The sequence below is a fragment of the Eulemur rufifrons genome, chromosome 30 (genome assembly GCF_041146395.1).
Source record: "Eulemur rufifrons isolate Redbay chromosome 30, OSU_ERuf_1, whole genome shotgun sequence".
In the NCBI taxonomy this organism is placed as follows: domain Eukaryota; kingdom Metazoa; phylum Chordata; class Mammalia; order Primates; family Lemuridae; genus Eulemur; species Eulemur rufifrons.
In genome coordinates this window covers 142,672,420-142,700,068 of record NC_091012.1, presented here as the reverse complement: position 1 = coordinate 142,700,068, position 27,649 = coordinate 142,672,420, and the positions used below count along the sequence as shown (strand labels likewise).

The following is a 27,649-nucleotide window of genomic DNA, read 5'->3' as shown; positions in this document are numbered from 1 at the left end:
TCTCGAACTCCTGACCTCGAGCGATCCACCCGCCTCGGCCTCCCAGAGTGCTGGGATGACAGGCGTGAGCCACCGCGCCCGGCCATATCTCTTAAAAGTAATGTTTGTTTCTTCTATTTAAAAAAAAAAAAAAAAAGGTTTTGTTCCTTGCCAGTGAGGGAGAACATGGCACCAGTGGTGAAGACCATCGACAGCGATTCCTACCAATCTTTTGTTGGAGAGATATTTGTTGCAGAGATGGTTATTAAAGGAAGGTGGAAATGGCTACGTACGGTGAATTAAAAAAGCAAGGTTCACAAGCCATCGGTGTCTCTGCCTGTCTCTCACCTGGATCTTGGGAGACTCCAGGTTGTCTTGGTGTGCACTTACTGGAATGCCATAGAATGTGTTAGGCAGTGGAGTTAGAGAGATAAAACAGAGTGTGATTTTTTTTTTTTTTTTTTTTGGAATGTCACACTGTGGTCAAATCTAATGCAGAAGTGACTGTTGGGAGTTGTAGGGCAGAGAAAGTGGACCACCGCTCAAAGATTAGGACGAGGGCTTCACCAGACACCCCAGATACCCCAGAGTATCAGCCTCTAGAGATAGCACGTTCCACAGTCCCATTGCACGGATGAAGATGAAACAGTGGCCGTGGGAATTGGCTTGCGTGCAAACACACACACACACACACACACACACACACAACCAAGAGGCACAAGCCTCATTTCAAAACCCACCTTTTCAATTTACCAGCCTTGTGAAAGTCTTTGAAACTCTACAATCTCCAATTCCTCCTACCAGGAAACGGAAGCGTCATCGTGAACCCTTTGAGACAAGCAGGGTGGGCGATTTTGAGGATCCACTGGGAACAGGCGTGTGGAAATGCCTGAGGAGATATAAAGCTCTATAAACTACACTACGGTGTTATTAAACTTTATGATATACCCTTTTGTCTTGTGGGGTAGCTCCTCGGGCTGTGAAACCTCATTGACTTGGGGTAATTTGAGGTGCCTAGGCAGGGGAGGGTCAGACTGTACCACTCTTTGGAGACTATGATTAAAAAATCATAATTATAGCTGCTAAATGTGTTCCCCTGTGCTCAGGTGCATGCTGTTTATTGGTATGCATTTTAAGATAGACACCACAGTTAATTTCCTGTGCATTTTAGGATTTATATGTGTCCTGTAGGAGAAGCACAGGATGAATTTTTTATTTTTATTTTTATTTTTGAGACAGAGTCTCACTCTGTTGCCCTGGGTAGAGTGCAGTGGCGTCATCATAGCTCACCGCAACCTCCAACTCCTGGGCTCAAGCGATCCTCCTGCCTCAGCCTCCTGAGTAGCTGGGACTACAGGAATGCACCCTAACGCCCAGCTAATTTTTTTTTTCTATTTTTAGTAGAGTCGGAGTCTTGCTCTTGCTCAGGCTGGCCTCAAACCCCTGACCTCAAGCAATCCTCCCGCCTTGGCCTCCCAGAGTGCTAGGATTGCAGGAGTGAGCCCCTGCACCCCGCCAGGATGAAATTTTTTAAAAACAAAATGTGTTCTATCAGCATGCCACACAACAGTGGGTCTCATACAAAAAGTTACTGAATATGTGTCCATTCGTCGATTACTTATTGATTTTACTGACTCTAGAGTGAAGGGTTTTGGTCGCTGGGTCCGCACAGTTTGTTGGAATGCCGTCGTTAGAACTACCCTAAGCTGGGTGGGCCATGCATACGATGTTGTCTTATACTTTCTGAGCAAATTTGCCTTTTTTTTTGCAATTAGGTGTAAAGAATTTACTGTGTCATCACGAAACTGTCTAGCTAACACTGTGGACCACTAGCTGTCTAGCTGTGAGAAAAAGACTTGCTTTGCAGGTGCTCTGAGTTTATTCTTCTCCTCCCCAGGTAGCACGACAAGAAGACATGAAACGGCCATTCTATGACTGGTGAGTAGGAACATTCATGAACACGAATTATTCTCTATTTCTAGAGAGAAGTGTTCCTTCTTCGTCAACATTTTCCCTATCCTGGCTGGTTTTGGTTTTGCATAATGTGCCTGAGAAATATGTGCTAAGAATGTCTTTTGTGAATGTGGATTATCAACCATTCCTCATACCTTATGCAAGTTTTTTTTTAATTGTTTTTGAATTTCAGAATATTACAGGAGTACACATTTAGGTTACGTATATTGCCTTTCCCCCTTTGCTTTCTATATTTTGGAAACCATAATTAAACTCAGGCACGTTTGCGATTTTCATACCATCTTTGTGGATCAGTGTTTTCATTATTTCATAATAGCCCTGGCGTTCTGTATTAGTGATTTTCACTTACAATTTTCATGCGGCTGATGTTATTATTGCTACAAGTTTTTTTTTTCTTTACTACTACTACTATTTGCCTGGTGTGGGTTTTTACATGTTTTTGAGTCTCAAATCTTGTTTGTGTTTCTGTGTTATGTGTGTCCTTTGGAAAAAGCACATGATGCATTTTTTAAAAAACGAGTTAGTATGAGATTCTTTTTACTTTCATAGGCAGATAAACCACCTACATTTGTTATAAATGTTAACATAGTTGATCTTATTTCTGCTATCTTACATGCTGTTTAGTATTTTTTTTTTATTTCAGAATATTACAGGGGTAACAATGTTACATATGTTGGTTACATACAGTGCCTTTGCCCCACCCTGCTCTGTAATTATTTGAAGGTCTTTTTCAATTTTCTTTTCCTTCTTCCTGCCATTTACGGGCTGTACTGTGGTTTCTCTACTTCCTTCCTCCCCGTCTGCCCTCAAGTGTCCTGGAAACCATGTCTCATGTTTCCCTTCATGAGCTTAACCTGGTTATTAACTTATGGAAATATGTGGGTTCATCAGCATCCCTGTCCCCCCCTCAAAGAACACAAAGACTGGGGAATGTTTTCACACCACATTCCTCCCTCTCTCTCTCTCTCTCATCCTCCAGTATAGTCATCGCTTAGTCAATTGTTGACCCCTTCCTACAATAATATTATAGTATTATTATTTTCCTGTCAGTCCATATTTAGAGTGATCAGCATGTTTTATCTTTTTTTTTTTTTTTTCTTTCAACATCTTTTCTTATGTCTACCCTTTTTGGAACAACTTTGTCTTTTGCTGAAAACATGCCTCAGTAATTCTTCCATCGAGATTCTTTGAGTTTACAGGTATCCACAGGTGCCTATAATCCCTCCTCATTCTTCAGCAACACTGTGGAAGAGTGTAGCATCCTAAGTTCACAATGACTGTTCTCTGAGCACTCTGGAAACAGTGGTACAAAAGCAAATTATGTAACCAAAATGTGTGTACCCCCAGGAAATTCTGACATTAAAAAGAAACCCAAACTAAATAGTGAAATGGCTAACTAGAAAAAATTTTGTAGAGTTGGGAGTCTCACTATGTTGCCCAGCTGGTCTCAAACTCCTGGCCTCAAGCAATCCTCCTGCCTCGGCCTCCCAAAGTGCTGGGATTACAGGAGTAAGCAATCGTACCTGGCCCCAGGTTACTCTCTACTTTAATCTAGCCAAATGTTTATCTGATATAATGAGGTTATCATGTAATTTCAAGGACTATGTTTTTCATGTCCAAAATTTTTATTTTGTTACTTAAAGAAAAAAAAAAAAAACAACTGTCCTGTTCTCCTTTGGAAATGCATTGTTCTTGCTTTCCAGACTTAATTTCTTGAGCCTTTGGTTAGAACCTCGGTAGCACGATGGGCCGGGCGCGGTGGCTCACGCCTGTAATCCTAGCACTCTGGGAGGCCGAGGTGGGTGGATCGTTTGAGCTCAGGAGTTCGAGACCAGCCTGAGCAAGAGCGAGACCCCATCTCTACTAAAAAATAGAAAGAAATTATATGGACAGCTAAAAATATATATAGAAAAAATTAGCCGGGCATGGTGGTGCATGCCTGTAGTCCCAGCTACTCGGGAGGCTGAGGCAGGAGAATCGCTTGAGCCCAGGAGTCTGAGGTTGCTGTGAGCTAGGCTGACTCCACGGCACTCACTCTAGCCTGGGCAACAGAGTGAGACTCTGTCTCAAAAAAATAAATAAATAATAAAAAAAAAAAAAAAAAAAAAAGAACCTCTGTAGCATGGGTACATGAACGAAGGTCCCAGGAAATGATTAATAATCATTTCATGGTTTCATCTGCTCACTTGATACGTATCATCTATTTATCTAATACATCTCTCTATCTAATCTATCTATCCAGCCTCATCTCCCCATTCGCTACGTATCTCTCTTTGATCCTTTATTATCTATCCATACTCTACCATATCTATGTTCTATCTACTCCTGGAACTATTTTGCCCTCTTAATTTTGTTTCTCTTTCTTTGCAAGCTCATCTCATGCACGTGGTAATTTTTGTGGGATTTTGAGTCAAGGTTTCCCCGAGACCACCCCCAGGTTTATCGATTCACTAGGAGGACTCACAGGATTCTGCTAGAGTTGAGCTCAAAGCCATGATTTATTGCAGCTAAAGGATGGAAAAAAAAAAAAAATCTTTAGAGGGGCAAGGCACCAAGCTGTGAGTTAGGAGCCCAAAGACAAGCTTCCAAGAGTCCTCTGGGTGGAGGGACACAGGGTGTGTTTATTGCCCCCAGCAACAGGTTCTGATCACATGTGTGGAATGTTGTCTACCAGGGAAGCTCCTTAGAGATTCGGCACCGAGGCTACTGATTAGGGGCTGGCCAGGTAGGCACCTGCTGCCTGGCACTGACCAAAACTCCAGGCTCCCAGAAGGAAAACTGGTGTTCAGCACAAACCACATTGTCTGTAGAAACGGTTTGAGTGCCATAATGCCCTCCCATCTGTTAGAGAATGCTAGACCCCTGCCACATTGCAAGCCCCCGGATTCTAGCCAGTGGTCAACCTTGCAAGCTGGCCTTTCTGGAAAGTGTAGCCTCAGGCCAGCCAAGCTAATTTTTTTTTTTCCCCCCTGATACAGGTGTGTTGTGCAAATGTCCCCGTGAGATAGAGTCTCTCTGGCTTTCTCCTTGCTCTCACGCAATACATGGGTTTAAACTTGTTTTGTGCAAATTCCCAGCTTGAGAGTTCTGCGCTGTCGGGATGGAAGGTCCAAATTTGGACCCAGGCACTTGGACAGCAGTGGCTTTAGGTACAGCTTTTCTCATGAGTTTTCTTATGGTTTTGGGTGGATGTCTGCCTCTCCACTTTGCCTCGGGGAGCCTGTCGGCGGTCATGGCCGGGCTTAGGTTTTTAATCGCCACCGCAAGGAGAAGCCACTGGACTTCTTTAGGGAGTCCCGCATTTGTGGGTTTCTTGGTTAGCTCTGCTTGGGGCTGCATTTTGCAGGGGGCAGGGACAAAAGTGGAAATGGTTGGGCCAACTAAGAAGGTTCTGAGATATCCAAGCAAGAGATACAGTGAGTTCCTTGGGCTACAGAAATGGAAGCAAAGATGAACAGATGTAAATGGATTTATGATCTCATGTTTGAGGTAGAATTACTAAGACTTGCAACGGATAGAATGGAATTTGGGGCCCAGGAACTGATTACATGAGGGAATGTTGGTCTTCAGTTTGCAGTGATATGGATTTTTTTTTTTTTTTTACATTCTAAAATTTAGTAGAATTTAAAAAATGTTACATTTTCTTTTATAGATATTAAACATTTCTAGTTTTTTGAGTTTTTCTTTTTTTTTTTTTTTTGGCAGAGGGGAATTGAGTTTCATGCATTGATATGTTCCTTATGTGTACATATTTTCTTGATGAAGGAAAGAAGGAATAATTTTCCATGCACTCATGGGATACTTGTGTTCCCTGGGCTCAGATCCAAGAAGTTTGCTGGAGATACTGTTATCACTTTTCCCTCCATGTGGCTTGGAGCAAAATGATGAGGTTATAAAATGTATTCAAAAGTACAACTGAGCATGAAAAAAATAAAAAATCAAGGCTGACTAGCTCTGACCCACTGATTTTCAATTTTATTTACATTTTTATGCCATAAAATCAAGTATTTCAGCCTTACCCTCAACTTCAACCACTGTTACGATTTTTAAGAATCTGATGTCACTAAAACAAGTCTGAAAAGATGTTATAAGAATTAAATGGCAGCATGCTTGCAAAATTAATTGGTAAAATATGATACTGGTAAAATATGATTCTCTATTCATAGGGAATATTAATTTAAAAGATAATTCTGTTTTTTGCGTAAGCCAGTGCAGATATGTTGTACAGTGGGAATTGATAAGGAATATCACTATTTTGTATTTTTTAAATCTCAGAATATCATGGGAGAACAAATGTTTTGGTTACATAAATTTCTTTTGTATCATTTGAGCCAAACTTATAAGTGTGCCCATCCCCCAGACAGTGTGCATTGTACCCAGTAGGTGTGAATTTACCCACTCCCTCCTCCCTGTCCCACCTGCTTGATTTCTGATGAATGTTATTACTATATGTGCATATAAATATTGATTGATTAGTTCCATTTTGATGGTGAGTACTGTGATGCTTGTTTTTCCATTGTTGGGATACTTCACTTACTAGAATGGGCTCCAGCTCCACCCAGGATAATACAAGAGGTGCTAGATCACCATTGTTTTTTGTGACTGAGTAGAACTCCATGGTGTACATAGACCACATTTTATTAATCCACTCATTCATGGATGGACACTTGGCTTGTTTCTACATCTTTGCAATTGTGAATTGTGCTGTTATAAACATTCGAGTGCAGATGTCTTTTTTATAGAATGTCTTCTGTTCTTTTGGGTAGATGCCCAGTCGTGGGATTGCTGGATCCAATGGTAGTTCTACTTTTAGCTCTTTGAGGTATCTCCATTCTACTTTCCATAGAGGTTGTACTGGTTTCATTATTTTGTATTTTAAGTGGCCGAAAATGCAAATGTAAATTGATAATGTCCGTTAATCTGTTTCATTTTGTTTTTCCCCAAACTACTTTTAGGATCTGCTGGCTGTGGGTGCCCCTGTGCTGCTTGTTCGGGGGTGTCCATGGGACATTCATGACGAGAAACTCCAGACCCAACATCGTGCTGCTGATGGCAGATGACCTGGGGGTGGGCGACTTGTGCTGCTATGGCAACAACACAGTGAGGTAAAGACCACCCTGGCCCGCCCTGCCCGTGTTGGGGGGTCCCTGACGCCGCAGCCGCCCCCGTCCTTGTCATCGCAGAGGACGTTGGACAGAGAGGAGCCCATTGTCTGCCATTAGTTATCACAGGCAGTAGCACAGGCTGCTGAGAAAAATCGCAGAATCAAGAGACCACCTAGCAGTGCGGTCCTGAGTCTCTGGACACCACTGTCGGATTTTAGTGTCATGGCAAATTTCATGTCATATAAAACTTACCCTTTGAACCATTTTAAAGTGAACAATTCCGTAGCACGAAGTACAGTCGTAATGCTTCAAAACCAGCATCTCTCATGGCTGAACTTTTTCATCCCGGCCAAAGCAGATTTTACACCCATTAAGCACACACTGTCCATGCCTCCTCCTCTCCCCAGTCTGCTGGTCACCGCTGATTGACTCTCTGTCTCCACGGATTTGCTAATTCTTGAAATTTCGTATAGAGGTAATTATATAATGTGTTCATTGTCTCCGGCTGCCATAGCAAGGACCACACACTGGGTGGCCTGAACAATAGACATTTATTCCCTCACAGTCCTGGAGGCTGGAAGTCCCAGATCCAGGTGTCTCAGGGCTGGTTCCCCCTGAGGCCTCTCTCCTGGGCGTGTAGACACCGTCTTTTTCCCGTGTCCTCACGGAGTCGTCCCTCTGTGCATGTCTGTGTCCTCATCTCCTCTTCCTATAAGGACACCAGTCCTGTTGGATCAGGGCTCATCCTAGTGCCTCATTTTACCGTAGTCACCTGTTAAAGACCCATCTCCAAACACAGCCACAGTCTGAGGTCCTGGGGGCCAGGGCTTCAGCACATGGATTTGGAAGGACACAGTTCAGCCCACGACCTATAAAATGTGGTCTTTTGTGTCTGGCTGCTTTCACTGAGCATCATGTTTTCAAGTTTCATCCACATTGAAGCAGGTGTCAGAGCCTCCTTCCTTTCCACGGCTGAATAACATTCCGTTAGATAGACACACCTCCCTCGTCTAGACTTTTAAATAAATCTTCCTTGAATTATTTCCAAAGCCTCTGATACCTGGAGACCTGCCTTATTCCTCTACCCCCTATTGGCAGACAAATCCTGCTCACGTGAAAGTACACGGTATCTTTTAGGGTGCATTTAATTCAACAGCACTGTTTCTTCTTGGCAAGTGGATCACAGTGTTGTTCTATATTTTAAACAGATACTTGTCAATGGAAAGCCGTTGATCTGAAAGGCATTTTAGATCTGTATAAGCAAAGGAGGGGTTGAAGGAGGCATTTCCCTATCCATTCTGTGGCAGTAACCAGTTAGGAAGGAGACACCACTCAGGATTGATACATTGTAACTCGCAGGCAGCCGCTGTCTCTGCTCATACAAAATGCAGCGTTGATACATTGTCAGTAACAATTAATACAGTGTCCTCCTCCCTACTCTCACAAAATACAGGGCTGCAGGGAGAGCCTCAGATGCCAAGAGTGTTTAAGGGCATACAAGACCCTTCCTCATCATCTTTCTGTAGGATTATGAAAAAAAAAAATCTCTTCACATGTGATCACGATTGGGTATGGTTTAGTTTATGGGAGAGCAAGGCCCCTCTTTTTTCTTTCCCTATAGAATTTTATAGGTTTATGAAATTTTTTTGCAGTATTTTGAAGACCTTAAAATATTGGACACAATGGGAAATAAAGTCCAAAATGCCACAACTGTTTAATAAAAAACAATCAAGTTTACTAGGCGGAATACATTAATATTTTACCTAATGTAAGTTAACCCATTAGTGTTAGGACTGCAATAAGAACAAACTGGCTAACTTTTCCTTTGAAATGCATATTCACTTGGACTCGTGGTGCTTTAATTATGCCATGTGTCCTGTATTTGTTTGTAATGGTTGTGCCTGGAGATATATTATTTTATATCAGCTTTTTGTTTGCTTCTAACCATTGAGGCATCTAAGTGGGTAGACAGGAAGAGGGGAGGAGGGGATGGGTAAACTCACACCTAACGGGTACAATGCTCACTGTCTGGGGGATGGGCACACTTATAACTTTGACTCAAACGCTACAAAAACAATTTATGTAACCAAAACATTTGTACCCCCATAATATTCTGAAATTAAAAAAAAGAATGACTCACAAGACTTGAAAAAAACATAAAAAATAAAATAATAAAGACCACACAGAACCCTTTTGTTCTCTGGAATAGCACTGTTTACATACAACTGACTTTGAATGACATTAAAGATCAGCCAATGGTAGTCCAAATGTTGTTCTGCTTTGTTGAATAAAGTCTTACATAGACAGTTGCCAGTCAGCAAAAAAGTTAAACATTTCTCATGGAGTTTTCTGATAAAAAGTAGCATGTAATATTCAACACAGATCAATGTTTGTCATGTCTAATGCAGAATCTGCAATAATGGAATAGCACTTACTTAGTGTCTGGTCCCTTTGCACTGTATGGAACAACCCAGTTCACAACCAAAATAGCATCCAGCCATTAGTCTTCAGATAGGCCAGCCACAATCTCAGCAGTTTGTCCGTTAATTAAACAAAGAAATCTATTTCAGAAGCATCTTTTCTGTCCATCTTATGTTCTGTATGATTGTTTCGTAAATATTACTGTGATCACAACCTTGGAAAGAAAGTTGCTTTTTCATGAAACAGATATGAAGGAAAATACTGCTGGTGGTGACAGTGTATCACGAAAGATCTAGAACGTGTCCCAGTTGATGAATTCTGCAAAGTGAAGCTGATACTCACCCTAGCGGCAGTCCCGTCAATTGCACACATTGTGTTTTACTTTGTTCTTGATTTCGTCTTCCTTCTGCTTTCACTTTCTGTTCGGGAGGGTCCTGCTTCTCACAACCTTTGTTATTCCAACAGCTCTCATTTTATTTTGATATTTTTTGCCTATAGTGCTTTGTTTCCTTCTCTTTATGATTTTGGTCATCCGTTTTCATTTCTGTAGTTGTAAAATGTGCATTTTTGACATCAAAAAAAAATGTAGGTAGACAGATGGAGGTTGTAAGGGGGTGGATTTTAGGTGTAGCAGACTAGAGCGTCATCTTGCCGCAGAACGGAATGGCGTTGAATCTTGATCGTTTTCTTGGCAATTAAAAATCTCACCTGCTGACCTGTCCGTCTGTCCACAGCACACCAAATATCGACCGCCTGGCGAGTGAGGGCGTGAGGCTGACCCAGCACCTGGCAGCGGCTCCCATGTGCACCCCGAGCCGGGCCGCCTTCCTGACCGGCCGGTATCCCATCAGATTAGGTGACGCAAAAGAAATGCAGCCACGGTTTTTCTCACCAGCGTACCTGCTAATGATTTGTCTTTGCAACTCTTTATAAGGACGCTCAAAAGGTCACTCAAAGTGTTAGGAGCATATATTCAGAGGGGGTTATATTGTTATACCTGGACGGCCTGAACAGGTGAGCCTCTCAGCAGGTGCTACTGCTCCTGCTATGTACCTGCACACAGTGACAGCGGTTGGGCCTCTTGGGAGCAATTTCCCAGGTACTGTGGACACTCCCACCTCCAGGTACTTGTGGTAAGATCCTTCGAGAGTCCCCTGAAGTCTTTTGGTTTCTTTCTTTTTTTTTTTTTTTTGAGACAGGGTCTTGCTCTGTTGTCCTGGCTGGAGTGCAGTGGCATCATTGTAGCTCACTGCAGCCTCCAACTCCTGGGCTCTAGCAACCCTCCTGCCTCAGTATCCCAAGTGGCTGGGGCTACAGGTGTGTGCCACCATGCTTGGCTATTTTTATTGGAGAAGGAGTCTCACTTTTGCTCAAGCTGGTCTCAAACTCCTGGCCTAAAGCAATGCTCCTGCCTCAGCCTCCCAAAGTGCTATGATTATAGGTGTCAGCCACCACCCCCAGCCACCGCCCCTCCTCCCTTTTTTCTTAAGAGAAAGGGTCTTGCTGTGTTGTCCAGGCTGAAGTGCAGTGGTGCAGTGATAGCTCACTGCAGCCTCTAACTCCTGAGCTCAAACAGTCCTCCTGCCTCGGCCTCCCAGAGTGCTAGATTACAGGCATGAGCCACTGTGCCTGGCTCCCCTGAAGTCTGAATACTAGCAGAGACCACACAGAAGTTTTAAGTAAGTGGGTTTAATCAGTTTCCGAGGATGACGCTGGAAAAGTGGAAGGCAGAATTAGGAAGAAAGCATGACTATGAAAATGAAAAGGAAATGAGAGTCGTACATATTTCTTTACCCTCCACCCTCCACATGCAGCGTGAACATTTAGACTTATTGAGTTGAGTGTAGTCACCACAATTTAATATTTTCCTAGGTAGCTTAGCTTCCAATCAACATCCTGAGCATCAAGTTTTATACCCAGCTAAAATGCAATGATGTCCTCAGACTCTGTTGAAATGTTCTAGATTATCCGTCTCTGTGTGAAATTGCCCCTGACTGCTGTGTTTTGTTTAATTCTAGTATCAGCTTGTCACCATTTTAGTATATCCACTGTCACAGTTTATTTTTCAGTGAAAAAAATTTTTTTTTCCATGAGTTTTCTTCCTTCTAAGTGGCAGCTTCTCATTGGATATGATCTGGGAAATGAACGAATCAGGTTAATGTGAATTACATGAAGATTAAGAGTAAACATTGAAAGTTCTTGTCCCACAGACACTGGCTCACTATTATCTGTTTTTGTAGCCCAGAGGACTTCTTTCATAATTCAAGATTCTCAGTTTTCTCCAAAATCATTTGGTTGCCAGATAAGCAGTCTCTGAATCACATAGTACCATGTGTGAGGAGCTGTAAAGACATAGATCCATTTGAATTTCCAAAAAAAAAACACAAACCATATTTATAATTTCAGGAAATCGAAGTATTGATTAGGATGGAATAAAATGTAACAAAATTAAGAAAAAAAATGAAGGGATTGATGGAGAGATGCCAAGTCAAGTCATTGCCATGTGTATTTTTTAAATTATTTGACACAAATCATTCAGTTCAGTTCTTCCTATGTATCAAAAATTCCAGCATAAAGTTCAATACTGCAATGATGCTCCAACGTTTCCCTTAACCAAAGAGTTCTGCATTTAGCAAAAGGGTAGGGAAGTACAGCCATAAAGGCGAGGGGTTGCTTGGGAGCGAGCGGGGTGGCAGAGGTGTAGGAGAAGAGGATCTCAGGTATGTCGGGATGGATCCCGAGATATTTGCAAAGACTGTCATTAAATGATGGACTGTGATACTAATCTGTTGACCTCTGTGGCTTTAGGAATGGCGTCCCCCTACAATCTGAACCGTGCCTTCCCCTGGCTTGGTGGTTCGGGGGGTCTTCCCACCAACGAAACGACTTTTGCCAAGCTTCTGCAGCATCGGGGCTACCGCACGGGGCTCATAGGTATGGGACTGGGATGGTGCGTATTCCTTCTCAGTGCAACTCCCCTTTGCCAGGGACGTGGGCTGTAGCTGTGCCGGTTGACTTCTCTTTGAGATGAGACAAATGAACAGGGAACTTATCACCCAATTACCGAGGACCTCCAGTGTCAAGGGCACGGTGTTGGGAAAACCATGGGAACGGAAAGCAAACAGGCATATCCAATGTGGCCACCAAAGCAGAATATTGCGTAGAGGGTGTGCTACTTTTGTGATGCCGTTAATAGCACAAAAGCTAGGACATTCTTAAAGACATACTCTTGAACGTGAGAACGTAAAGCATTCATAGTGGTCATGTTGAGGCAATCCCCGGTCTATTTGGATCCCATGACGTCCTGTGACATTTTTGTGGGGCGTGAGTTTGTAAGGCGACATATGGCCAGATAAGTTTGTCCCATAGCATTCTGGTCCAAGGAGATGTTCCTCTAGGAAGGCACGGTGTGATCAAATCGTTTTGGGGAATGGAGTAATCTCAATGTGAATTGTAGGACACAGTTCTGAGATGTCCTCAGTTAGAAAAAAAAATAAGGAAGAACTTTGCAACCAGCAGGGAAGGTATTCCCATGAAATTCCAGTTGCACCCGGGGAGTGAGCATCCTGTAGAATAGCTTGGAGCAACCTGCTCACATCTTTAGGGAGGAGGGAAGGCTCGATTCAAATGCAACTCTCCCATTATTAATTAGTGGGACTTCAGGCTTCTGAATAAATGTAGACAGTGCATTTCCCATTGGTCAGGAAGGGTCTGGGGTAGATTACTATAATGACGTGTGCAAACATGATGATCTGACCCGTATAGGGTATGTGCTCGATTTAAAGAATCACATCACCAGAATCCTTTTGTTCATGATGAATTTCTTTGACTAGTTCATTATCCCTCACTTGGGGGCCATTGGAGAAAAGCTTCATGTCTAGGATTTTGGTTACCTTTCCGGGGGGATGGAATAAGAGAGTCAGAAGCCACTGCCAGATGAGAACACCAACGTGCAAAGTATACCGTAGGTCGGTGGTCTCCTGGCCACCAAACACCCAAGGCTTCCCAGCTAATTCCAGATACCTGGAAGATTTCTCATCTTTCATCAGAACGTTTGGTACCAAGCAAACCGTTTCATTTGAATCCAACACTATGCTCTTCCTGTAGCAAGCAGCGAGGTTCTTCTTGCATGGCTTTCATCTGAAAGGTGCAGGTTGTAGGGAAAAAGCCATTGGTGGTACGTCTAGGAACCTTCTCGGGGACTCTCGGGAAGTCCTTGGGGATACCGAGAAGATACCACAACGATAAGAGAATAAAAGTTACTATTTAACTTTCGAAAAGGGAGTTCCATGTTCTAGAAAGAGAAGGAGCTTTAATGGTGCAATGGTACCATTTTATGTCGCTTCCAGGAAAGTGGCATCTGGGATTGAATTGTGGCTCCCGGGACGATCACTGCTACCACCCGCTCAACCACGGGTTCGACTACTTCTACGGGATGCCTTTTGGGCTTCTGAGTGACTGCCAGGCGTCCAAGGCGCCGGAGCTGCACCGCTGGCTCCGGATCAAGCTGTGGATCTCCACGGCGGCCATCGCCTCCGTTCCTCTCCTGCTCCTCCTCCCCAAATTCGCCCGCTGGTTCTCGGTCCCCTGGATGCTCATCGTCATCTTGGCTCTTCTCGCCTTGCTGTTTTTCGTATCCTGGTACTCGAGTTACGGGTTCACTCGGCGTTGGAATTGCATCCTCATGAGAAACCATGACGTCATCCAGCAGCCCATGAACGAGGACAGGGTGTCCTCCCTCATGCTGAAGGAAGCCCTCACTTTTATTGACAGGTATCTCCCCATTTCTTGCCCGACCTCCTGCACAGGAGTTTTATTTTTATTTCATAGCAGGTAATACGGGCCTTTAAAAAACGTGTAATACACTTGAACCTGTCCTTAGATTAGAATAGAGTAGTTAAATTTCCTGCTAATTTTCAATGCTGAAAAAGGCAAGGAAATGTATTGTTTTCACTGCCCCCTTTAAGAAAAAAAACTGGAATTACTATATCTGTATTGCTCCAGTATGGATTGGTATTGATATCTACATGGATTGAATCTTTGGTACGGGTTTTCATTCAGACGCAGCTGGAGGAAGGCTTCTCTGTTCGTGGAGTATCGGAAAGTGAGTGTGTTTATAGATACCTAGTTTTAGGTTTTCTGTGTTCAATACAAGCCAGGCATGAATGTGACATCGACTTACCTCTAGATGGCAAGTTCGAGGCTCCTTAAAGCTGTCACGGTGGACTCTCATTGACATGGTCTCTCTTCTCCCTTAGCGGGGTTACGGGGAAGTGGATAGAAGATGATGTATTATAACTGCAAGGGGTTAATGAGTAGGAGGTGGAATGTCATTTCCCTGTATGCCCCGGTGCCTGTCACATTCATTATTTCCTCCAACACGTCAGACAGAACGGCGGTACAGCCGCCTTACCTGCCACTCCCCTCCCAGCTCAAGTTCCTTGGACTGTCTCTGAGAGACCACAACCAATCTCTACCTCCTTCCCCCTCTTTTATTTATTTTTTGAGACAGGGTTTTGCTCTGTCACCTGGGCTAGAGTGCAGTGGTGTCATCATAGCTCACTGCAATCTCAGACTCCTGGGCTCAAGCGATTCTCCTGCCTCAGCCTCCCGAGTAGCTGAGATTACAGGTGTGCATCACCATGCCTGGCCGATTTTTTCTATTTTTAGTAGAGACGGGGTCTTGATCTTGCTCAGGCTGGTCTCGAACTTCTGAGCTCAAACGATCCCCCCACCTTGGCCTTCCAGAGTGTTAGGATTACAGGCGTGAGCTACTGCATCTAGCCTTGTTTTAATGCTGCACCTCCTCCTATTTTAATGCTGGGTATAGCAGGGAGTGAATGAGTAGATTTGGAATAGCTATATGTGACCTCAAAGTGCAAGACACAAAAAGCAACATGTGAATGAGGGTAGTTTATTTCTCTCTTGGGGTGGGCAGGCTATAGATACCCATGAGGTTATGAACACGTTAGCTCCTTCTAGCCTGCAGTCTGCTGTCCTGCATGAACAGCCTCATGGCCCAAGGTGAATGCCAAGGCTCTGGCCATCACACTTGTGTTCCAGGAATCATGAAGGAGGAGGAGGAGGAGGAGGAGGCAATGATGAAGAACTCTTTCTACAATCGGCATGCTCTATTTTTACTTATGTGTTGCCACTCTGCCTTCGTTGGTAGCTATTCCTATAGACACTCCTAGATGTAACAGATTCTGAAAAGTGTAATTTATGATCATGTATTCAGTTAAATATTGGAGCTGATGTCCCTGAGGAACACAGGGGAAGTGGAGAATAAGGTAGATTGAATCCTTAGTGCAGTGTATTTGGCTCTGTCCTTAGGATATGATTCCTCCAAACCCATACTTAAAGAAACACTCTCAGATAATGTACGAAGAGAATATTTATCTATCTATGTACCTATGTATGTATCTATGTATCTATCTCTATATATATATATACACACTCATACATATATTTTATTTTTCAAAATTTTAGAATATTACAGACCTATATTTTAAACAGCAACTTTATCCATTCAACAAAAATGAAAAGATGTATTAACCTGCTACTTTATATCAGATGCTAAGCTGCATCCAAGAACGTGTAAAACGGACTGCACTAAATGTTCTGTAGGGAGCACAATGTCCCGCAGTCCTTTATTTCTCCTCACGTCCTTTCAACATCAGTCTTGCTGTGGTCCCGACTCGCAGGGGTGGCGTTGTCACCGAAAGCACCCAGAAAAACTTCCCCGAGTGTTGTGAGATCTCTCAACCCGGGCGGGGTCCCGTGCAGACGGGAGCAATGGCCTTACGGACGGAGGTGATTCTGCTGACTTTCTGCTCCTTAGGTATAAACGGGAACCTTTTCTTCTCTTCTTTTCCTTCCTGCACGTCCACACCCCTCTTGTCACCAAAGAGAAGTTCGTCGGGCACAGTAAATACGGATTGTACGGGGACAATGTGGAGGAAATGGATTGGATGGTGGGTGAGTACTCAGTGACATGGCTTTGCATATAGAAGGCGGCACGAGCTAGAGAAAAAAACTGCGTTAATTGTCTCAAAAAATGCCCAGCCCCTTTGTCCGTCACAGACACCCGATAAGTATTTGTTTCGCGGAATCTTATTAAAATCTGGGCTTTGGCCAGGTGCGGTGGCTCACGCCTGTAATCCCAGCACTCTGGGAGGCCGAGGTGGGACGATCACTCAAGGTCAGGAGTTCGAGACCAGCCTGAGCAAGAGTGAGACCCTGTCTCTACTAAAAATAGAAAGAAATTATCTGGACAACTAAAAATATATATAGAAAAAATTAGCCGGGCATGGTGGCGCATGCCTGTAGTCCCAGCTACTCGGGAGGCTGAGGCAGGAGGATCGCTTGAGCCCAGGAGTTTGAGGTTGCTGTGAGCGAGGCTGACACCACGGCACTCACTCTAGCCCAGGCAACAGAGTGAGACTCAGTCTAAAAAAAAAAAAACAAAAACAAAAAAAAATCTGGGCTATCATTGTCCAGCAATACCAGTAAAATACATTCCCCAAGATAACAGTTTAGGTTTTCCCACCTTTACAATAAAGACAGCCACTTTCCTGAAAAACCCATTGGCAAGATAAAGTACCGTGAAGAATATTATCGTTGCTGGTTATTTTGATGGATATAAAACAAAATGTGTTATTAGTTTTTCAAGAAATGCTTAGAAATTGGGGATGGGAATTTGTCAAACCAAAGCCATTTATCTCAAAGTCATAGTGGTTAATATAGAAAAATAATACTAAGTAATAACTCAAAAGGTGGGGGCTGGGAGGAGGGAGGGGGAGGGGCCTTGCAAATGTACCAGAAAAATAAATAGCTGTGCTACTGGAATTGCATTTTCCCCCACTATGCGTGTGATAGAGTATCTCAACAAGGGTGTTTACTTTTGAAACAGTATGCATATATGTTTTCTCTTGCAAGTGGACATTTCTGAAAACTGTGCTATGCAGAGACATTTAAAATAATAATAAGCCAGTTCTTTGCTGCTTCTATCCATATATGTCAAGTGCCTTTGAAAGAAATAGAGCTATGTTAATTTAAATGCATTTAAGGTGCATTAAAACAAGTTTTATTGCACATATTTTTTTTTTTTTGACACTGTAAACCACAGTCAGAAGAGTTGTAGGATATGAGTGAAAATCACTGAAGAGCTAGTGACATCTCATAGGACAGGCAGAGGCGGAATCTTGTCCTTGGGTGAATTTCTTTTTTATATTTTCACTATATGTATCTAAAATTCTAGATACTACTTTAGTACTCACAGTCTATACTTAATTCTAAAGAGAAGCTAGAATGTGAGGAAAGTAAGTGTTGCCAGCAAGGCATTTAAGCAGAAATAGGTGGGAAAAAGGAATGTATTATTAGGGACAATTCAAGGGCTTAATTAAAGGGAACTAATCCCCGGTCAAAACCCTTTTTCAGCTCCTTGAACTAAAGCTAAACTCTGTGTTTCTTTTTTGTGTGTGTGTGTGTGTTTCTTAAGTTAATCTCTACTGGGGGATGTGTGTGCGTGTGTGTGTGTATATTTATATGTAGTTTAATTCCCTGGTAGGCAAATACAAACATTGCAACCTGTTACAGTATAAAACAGCTACAACATTGTAGCTTTTACGTAATTAGATGATTGTGATCTTTTTTTCTCTACCCCTTTTGAAATTGCTTTAGTGTAGTTACACTTTTAGTCCAAGGAGAGTTTTCTGCAAAGGGGATTTCTGTTAAAGTCTCTATCTAATGTGTGTCACTAACAAACGATTATGTTTATTCTATGATATATGTAAATACCTAAGATGTGTTGCAAAAGCTAGTGATTGCATTTAGTAAATGGCTAACATTGTTTTACACAGGGGAAATGTAAGAGTAGCTATATATATATATATTTTTTTTTTTTCATAGCATCTCCTGAATACTCTTGAATTTTCTCGCTCCTGTCTTGTAAATATTTTATCAAAACTAGAGATATGTTCAAAGTCAGAGAGGCATCTTTGTGTGTATCTCTTCTTATTTAACAATATGATTATACAACTCAAGGGGTTACTTATCAACTTTACTAAAAAATAAGCCATAACAGTACCATACTTGATATGACCCACAAAATGAGCTTACTGAATCCTTAAGAATTTGGTAACATTTTAAGTATTCTATTTAAAGAAACTTGTGAGTATTAAAAAAATACTTTTAATCACTTTTCATTATTGGGTCTTTTCTAGGTATCTTTGGTAAGAGGTCTCATGACTGACCTGTTGCCATGAGCATTTACACATGCACACAGACGTATACATTTTATACGCTTCAAATGCAATGATTTACATGTATCTATTTCCAAACAGAGAAAGAATGTGCAGCTATTTTATTTACATGACATACATTAGAAATCGCTTTTACACATAATACGATAGTGAGATCTAATATGATCTGATAGTTTCCATACAATTATCTTCTTACCAGAAAGCCTGTATAAGCTTATCTCCTACAAACCCTGGCTTAAAAAAAAATTTCTTACTTTCTAAAGCAGCAACATTGCTAAAAAATGATCAGTGCTGCTTCTAAAACAAATCATTTTGAAACAACAGATAAACAGGAAGGTTAATGCGTTTACAGAAAAGGGAGAGTTTTCAGTTCAGCTAGTTGCACTTTCTCTGATGCCCCATGCTGAGAACGCAGTGTGACCGCAAGCCCTGGGACGGTGCTGTCTGGTGATTGGCAAAGGCCCAGCAGGAATCAGAAGTTGAATCGATAGTGTTTGGAGTTGCACGAGACCAGCTTTCTACTTGTTTTTTTTGTTGTTGTTGTTGTTTGTTTGTTTGTTTGTTTAAAACTGTCATCTTAAGGGACTAGCAACACATTAAAAAAAGTGTTTGCTGACTCTAGCAAAGTATTAGTTATTATCAGATCCTAAACCACAATCCAAATAGCAAGAACAACCTGCAATTTAGACGTAGACTTCAGACAGCAACAGAGGACTGCAGAGTCTTCAAGGGAAGAGGTGCTCCTCCCTGGGGCGAGTGTGTGACTTTGCTTGTGTATTCCTGGAGATGTAACAGTTCAAACTATATTTCCTCCTTCATTAGTATTCATAAGTTTATTTTAACTGCTGGACCTAATTTGCATTAGCTATTTGGATTGTTGACGGAAATGATATTACATATTATTATATAATGCATATAATAAAATATACTTTCTTATTTATTATATATAATGAAACGATATACATAATATATGATAAACATATCATAAAGCAATATTTTATATACTATCATATACTAATTATTATATAAAATTAATCAATATAATCAATATAGTTAATTTTTACATTATATTATTTAAATAATCATATTAATATGGTAATATAATTAATGTAATATTATATAACACTTAAAGTATATGTATATATACTTTGTATAAAATTATGTATACTTATATATAATTTTGTATATACACTTATGTATAAAATTACATAAAGTGATATTAATGGTACATATATTTTATATTTATATTTATATAAATAATATGTTTATAATAAAATATGTTTATTATAGTGTAGATATTTATGTAACATATTCAAGTTTTATTTCATAATTCATATTATATTTTCTTATATATCATACAAGAAACATGAATCTTTACATAATATATTGACATATCAAATACTATATAATAAAATATTATTTATATATCATATAAACATGACAAATTTTACACAATGGTATTACGTAATGTATTATTAACAATTAATATAGAATATTATATAACAATATACTATTTCTAATGTTTATAAAATTAGCTATTATTATAATAAATACTATGTATTATACCTACTATACTTCATGTTCTATTTATATTATTTTTTATAATGTTTTATTATGATATATTTAATGTATAACAATGAATTATGTATTTCTAGCATTATACATTAACATATATTTATAAGAAATATATAGCATATATTTATCTATCCTATAATAAACGTATACAGCACACACACAGCATGGTAGACACTAGAGTGTCATGCAGTCCTTGTTAATTAGACATTGCTACATGATACGTAATGAAACAGCATTAACTCATACTGTTACCTGTGGCAAGTGCATGACAAGAGATACGTACGAGAGGTAAAGGCTTCCTGTTTCTGACCATCCCAGGCAAAATCCTGCAGGCTCTGGAGCAGGAGTGCCTGGCCAACCGCACCTTGGTGTACTTCACCTCGGACAACGGGGCCCGGCTGGAGTCCCAGGACGGGGCAGCCCAGCTGGGCGGCTGGAACGGCATCTACAAAGGTGAGTCCCAGCAGAGAACTGACGCCTCTCGGTGTAAAACCAGTGGGCTCTGTTGGCTTTGCCTTTGCCTGAATCCGTTGGCCGTGCCGTTTGCATATTTTTACATGAGTTGTTTTTACGTTAGCTCTTCATAGGCTGGGTGGAAAAAAGGCTGTGCATTTTGGGGCAATTTCTAGGCGCTTAAAATAAAAACATTTGAAGCGATGACAACCTCATGAGAAGAAATGCTGGGGTCTCAGTGATCATCTGCAGAGAGTTTTTCAGCCTGAGAGCATTGGACATGGGAGGTCTCTCTGTGGTGGGGCGTCCTGTGCCCTGCGGGGTGTTGGACGGCTCCACCCCCCAGATGGCAGCGGCACCTGCCCAAAGTGGTGACAACCAACGATGTCTCCAGACGCTGCCCCACGTCCCCTGGGAGGGCAGGTCACCTCCAGATGAGAACTGCTCCTCTAAGTTAGTACTCACTTGAATGCCTACATTCCAGCCCTTAGTTTAATAAAATCACCCACATTATCACTATGCTTGAAAGAGTGTTACCCTGACCAGAAAAAGTATAAAGTCGCATAGACTGGGGTGCCCACCTCCTTGTGGTCAGCCGATTCTTCCAACCCCCTTTGCTGCGCTCCTTGCCGGGCTGCTCAACAACTTTCTGGAGCCTTCTCTTAGGCACTGGCAAAACGGTGCCAACAAGAACAATATTTTAAACAAAAACTTGGTATTTGCTATTCCTGTCCTACTCCCTAATTTCCAAGTCAAAAAAAAAAAAAAAATGTAAAAGGGTATCAAAGTTTTCATTGCTATAAAAACCAGAATGTTTGCACTTTTTGTATTTTATTAAAAAAGTAGTGTGTTTGTATGTCATACATATGTTCCTATATGCATTCACTATGTATACACATTTATTGTATTCATGATAGATAATATGATATATAAGTTCCTATATATTCACTACATATTGTTATAATCTAAAATCCAATATATATAGGATATGTAATCCTATATATAGGATTACATGGAGTGAACATATATATATGGCGTTATATACACTGGATTATGTATTGAATTGATAGAAGGTGACTTCATCTCTGTCCTGCGGTGCCAACTTGCCACAGAAATAACTTTGTTAATTAGCAAAGACGGAATCCGTGTTAAGCCTCTTAGAAAAAGCAGAGGTTACAGTTGATTCACTGTATGTGTGCCATCAAATGAGACGTGATTATTATAATTGCGATGATTATAGTGGATGTGAATATTACATCCTATTATAATCATGGTGATAATTGCTTGTGTGGGTTGTGTCTGTGTAAAGTCCCACATCCTAAAACGTGCCCACAACCCTGCAAAAGGGTTGGCAAAATTGTCATGGGCAGCTGTCACCACTGAGGACAAGTTCTCAGCTTCACGGCTTGCCTCCGTGAGGCAGGGGATACACTGCATACACAAATGTATTCCATGTCCCGGGCGAACAACTGATTTTGTTGTCATTGTGCCTCCCAAAGACACAGGTGCTTAAGTAAGCTGGAGGAGACGTCAGGGTGGCTTTACGGTTGTTTGTTGCTTGTCAAGCGTAGACACAAGAACAACAACACAAATTTGGTTCAGGGAATTTTTCAAGTCGTCATTACGATACAGAACAGCACTGAGGACCTGAGTCGGCTTTGGACACTCCTTAGACCAGTGAATGTTTCCACAGATAATTTTGCATCATTTTTAGCAAGACAGACGCTGTTGTGTGTTTTCTGTGTAAATTCAGACCGCCTGTCAGAAGGGCACACACACAACATGAACCCAAAAAACATTTCACGTAGGAAGAGATTTTTCCGCCCTACAGAGGCTCAGGCTTTTTTTTAAAGAATCCATGTGATCTTGACTGTGTCATTTGGCACAGAGGCAGCGTTTTTATTTTGCAACAAACGCTTCAACCTCAGGATCGGAACGGTCACATGGCCGCATTTGTGCTCAGACACACCCAAGGGGACCTTCGTCTAAGACGCAATTGTCAGCACTTTTTTTTGCCTGTGGACAATTTCCCTGTTGACACTTTCTTCTTACTTCCTCTCCATGGGAAATCACTGTAACCCGATAACACCTGCATTGAAAGAAACTGATGTCTTTAAAGTAAGCTTAAACCACATCTTATTATTACATAGACAATTTAAACATCGAAACCAAATTAACCTTCCTACGCTCACAGAAACAACTGTTTTGCATGGGAAACTGTTTCCGAGCTCCCCGCAAAATAATTTTTCCTAGATCATTGTCATACTAAAGACATGTTAGAAAGTCTGTCTTTGGACCTCAAACAAGCCTTTTCTGTGTTTTCAAGCCCAATCTAATTCCAATAAGGACTGAAGACTTTCCAGCTTCCCAAACATCCTTTCCCCATAGTATGAAAAATCTGGGACATTCATTGGTACATAGTGTATATACTGTCTTATGGCAATGCTTATTTTTATTTATTATTATTGAATGTGCCGTTTGGCTACTTAAAGGTTTGCAACAGTGTATGAAGTTCTGGAAGTCAGGGATGATATCTTGTGGCTACTTTGTATCTGTCTGTGAACTTGTAGCACCCTGGCGGGTCTGCCGCCAGCTCACGGAAAAGTTGCATCCGGACTGACTCTGCAATGCAGCACATAAGGTTGGATTTAACTCATCGGTGGTCGCCATCTTTGCTTTTAGGCGGCAAAGGGATGGGAGGATGGGACGGAGGCATCCGGGTACCAGGAATACTCCGGTGGCCGACGGTGCTGGAGCCCGGGCTCGTGGTGGATGAGCCCACCAGCCTCATGGACATCTACCCAACGCTGTCCTATATCGGAGGAGGGATTCTGCCCCAGGACAGGTACGGAAACGATGCTTGTTCTTAAGCTAAGGAGAGACATTTCGATGTGTGGGGATATACTAGATAACTGTGCTAGATAACCCGTCAATATCTCACCCACAGGGCCAGATGTCTTTGTCCCCTTGGTGCAGGGTGGGATATTTTGCTTGTTTTCTTCTTAGCATACCTCTGACCATTCTCCCTTGTGTTATCTTGTGCACGCAAAGGTTTGGCTTTACTTATGGGTGGGACTTCATCCTGTTTTATGTCTCACAGCTTCTAGACCGTTAAGCAAATATGTCTTAAATGAATTACCGAATAAAAACACATATGTGTAAGGGTGTGTGACAAATGAAGCTATCGTTTCTCTTTTTCACTTTCTCTATGACTTTTAAAGTGAGTGAACTCATTGCATGTTTTATGGCTTTAATCCCGTGTGTGTGTGTGTGTGTGTGTGTGTGCTGGGGGAGTGGTGTTATCTATTCACCGCTGTGAAGTTTTATTTAAATCAAAAGAACGTGGACTCACCATCAAATTGGTATTAACTGATCAACATTTATGTGCACATTTAGTAGTAACATTCATTGGTGTCGGGCAGGTGGGAGGGGGAGGAAGGGATGGGTATATTCACACCTAATGGGTGCGGTGTGCACCGTCTGGGGGATGGACATGCTTGAAGCTCTGACTTGGGTGGGGCAAAGGCAATATATGTACCTAAACATTTGTACCCCCATAGTATGCTGAAATAAAAAAGAAATAAACTGCAAAATTTAAATCCAAAAAAAAAAAAAAAAACCCCACAAAAGATTGTGAGGAGCTCAATCTTTCCAACGCATGGCATGAATTCATACTGCCCAGCAAGGTATCAGAATAATATTTCCAGCCTGTCCCTTCTCCCATGACCTCAGAAAATGAATTGTTTCCTTTCTTTTTTTTTTCATAAAAAGAGTGAAAATGTGTCTTAAGTTTTAAGAAATTTGTTCTTCTTCTTCCTTTCCCTCCTCCTTATTCTGTTGTAAAACATGTGACCGATAGCTGGGTGCAGTGGCTCATGCCTGTAATCCTAGCACTCTGGGAGTCCAAGGCGGGAGGATCGCTTCAGGTCAGGAGTTTGAGACCAGCCTGAGCAAGAGCGAGACCCTGTTTCTACTAAAAAAAATAGGAAGAAATTAGCCAGGCAGCTAAAAATGTAAAAAATTAGCAGGGCGTGGTGGTGCACTGCTGTAGTCCCAGCCACTCGGGAGGCTGAGGCAGGAGGATCGCTTGAACCCAGAAGTTTGAGGTTGCTGTGAGCCAGGCTGATGCCACGGCACTCTAGCCCGGGCAACAGAGTGAGATTTTGTCTTAAAAAAAAAAAAATGTGACTGAGCTGTGCATTTCTCACTGCTTTGTCTGCATGTCCCTTTGTGCCCCAAGGGTGATTGACGGCCGGAACCTCATGCCCCTGCTGGAAGGGAGGGCGTCCCACTCAGACCACGAGTTCCTCTTCCACTACTGTGGGGTCTACCTGCACACGGTCCGGTGGCACCAAAAGGACTGTGAGTATCAACACTGTGGACACTTGGAAACACACAGGGGCACAGCCTGGGCCTCCTGTTTCTCGGGAAGAAATACCATGTGTAAATGTCACCTGGTTAGGATGGTTTTCTTTCCCCTAGGAATGCTGTCTAAGGAGCTAGCACACTGCGGTAGCATTTTAGAGAGAGGCATGGGCGTGATCTGTACCCAAAAGATTTTAATTTACAAAGGTAACTGAGCGTTGACCCAGACAAGGGCTATGCCACAAAAATATTTTTATGACTTAGATTTCCAAAGAGAAGAGGCTGTGTCGTGCCATGCATGGCTGCAGGTGGAAGCTCCAGGTTTCGATCAGGAAGCAGAGAGCCCGGGCTACAGACAGCCTTTATTGGGGTTTGCAAGAGAAAGGCAAGGCAGACGAGAGTGACCAGCTACGGAGGGGCTGGTTTGGATAATTACAACGAGTGTTGGGGCGTAACAACTGCTCCTGGCTGTCTGGGACCTGGCCCCGGGTTGATTTAGGGCAGAGGAAACACTGTCTTGATGTGTAAGAGTTAGATAAAGCAGGTGGTTGGTTTGCACGCGAGAGGCACACTCCAGAGTGGGTTGGTAGCTATCTTTAGGCATTAGCTCGCCCTGAGAAGCTGGTTTCTCCCAAAGTCCGTAAGGTTCTTCAAGATGTCAAAACATCATAAGATACAGAAGTGTATTTTTTCTTTTGTTCAGCACAGGGATGTTTTTTGTTTGCTGGCTTCCTTTTAAGAATAAAAACAATTTCATTTCCAAACCCAGCTGGGGAAATCAAAAAGAGGAAAAAGTAAAAAGAAAGTTGCTGGTAAATCCACCTTTCAAAGTAACTGCTAATAAAGTGATGGGGTATATTTCTTCACAGGTTTTGTTCTGTGTGTAGGTCTGCTGGCATAACCTCATTCGCACACTCATAGATTTTAAAAATTAGCTGATACGAGGCACACTACTCTGTAACCTGTTTTTAAAAACTGCATTCCTCATAGAAATGGATTATATCGGTAGTAACTTTTTGTATTATAAATAACACTGTATAAACATCTTTGTGTATACATCTTTAAGTCCTTATCTGAACGTATCCTTAGGATAAATTCCCAGAAATGGAATTATTGGATTGAAAGAGTACTCACAATTTAATTGTGGATGCACATAGCTGAATTTCGCTTTAGAAAGTTTATTTCTAGATCTTCATATACATATATATATATATATATATATATATTGCTGTTTTAAATGATGATTTTTTTCCTATCAACTATTTTCTAAGATATAGGAAACTTCAAAAACCTGATTAATGCATGTGTGTGTGTGCGTGTGTGTGCATGCACGCAAGAGAGAGAAAAGAAAGAAGGCAAGGAAGAAGTAAATGAATGAATGAATGGAGGAAGGAAGAGAGAAAAAGAGAAAGAGGAAGAGAGGCAAGGAGGGAAGAATACAGAATGATTAATCTTGCCCAATGAACTTTGCCAAATTCAGGTCTGAAAGTGACATTCAACCTTAGCTAATGACCCACTTTGCTGACGCCTCTTCAGATCAAGGTAGAATCACCCAGTTTCCACTTGGGTAGCCACTATTATTTTCAAATGTTCTCATGATACAATTTGTAAAAATCCTTCAAATTTATGGTAAAATTGTGCATTTTTTTCTTATGGTTGAGATACTGCTGTTGCTATGTAATTACGTGCAGAAGAATATTGTTGATTGCTGGGAAAATCACTGGAGAACTTTGTTTTTAATTGGAGAAAGTCTTAAAAGCGTCACAGAGGTGATGTCACAGTAGAGATGTGTTTTGCAGGTGCCACCGTGTGGAAGGTGCATTACGTGACTCCCAAGTTCTCCCCGGAGGGCAGCGGCGCCTGCTACGGGAGCGGAATGTGTTCCTGTTCCGGTGACGTCACCTACCACGACCCACCTCTCCTCTTTGACATCTCCAAGGACCCTGCCGAAGCCCGGCCCCTGAACCCTGACAACGAAGCGCTCTTCGATTCCGTGATCAAGAAGATTGAGGCGGCCATCAAAGAACACCGCAGGACGCTCACGCCTGTCCCCCAGCAGTTCTCCGTGTTCAACACGATTTGGAAACCGTGGCTGCAGCCCTGTTGCGGGACCTTCCCCTTCTGTGGGTGTGACCAGGAGCATGACGTCCTCCCCACTGCTCCGTGAGCAACGGGGACCACTTGTTACGCAGCACAAACTGACTGTTGCCATGGTCACAGGGTCAACGCCCACCCGACTGGCTCATCGCATCTGGGATAAAAAAAAAAAAAAAAAAAAAATGACATTTTCAATGGTGGTTGTGTTGTCGGACATCAGTGCTTCCTTCACAGGGCCCGGGAAAATGAAAGTGGGTCCACACAACAGCCAAACCTTGTTTTCTTCTTCTCTCTTCAAACAGCTGAGACAATCCCAGAGTTCCACACCTAAGTCGGCCAACAGTGTTGCGGAAGTATTTAAAAACACGCGAAAACAATAGGGAAGGTTGACCACCACGCATTAGTAGGATAACAGTT

The 27,649-nt window shown here is 42.0% G+C and overlaps 1 protein-coding gene across 1 annotated transcript; it reads left to right on the top strand.

Moving 5' to 3' along the window:
* The first annotated feature begins 6,966 nt into the window (after positions 1-6,966).
* ARSH (arylsulfatase family member H) lies at positions 6,967-27,302 on the top strand. Its single transcript, XM_069464098.1, has 9 exons — positions 6,967-7,058; positions 10,214-10,335; positions 12,288-12,413; positions 13,829-14,252; positions 16,321-16,457; positions 20,636-20,770; positions 23,453-23,615; positions 25,011-25,132; positions 26,935-27,302. The coding sequence occupies exons 1-9, from the start codon at positions 6,967-6,969 to the stop codon at positions 27,300-27,302; spliced, it is 1,689 nt and encodes a 562-aa protein (XP_069320199.1).
* Positions 27,303-27,649: the final 347 nt, after the last annotated feature.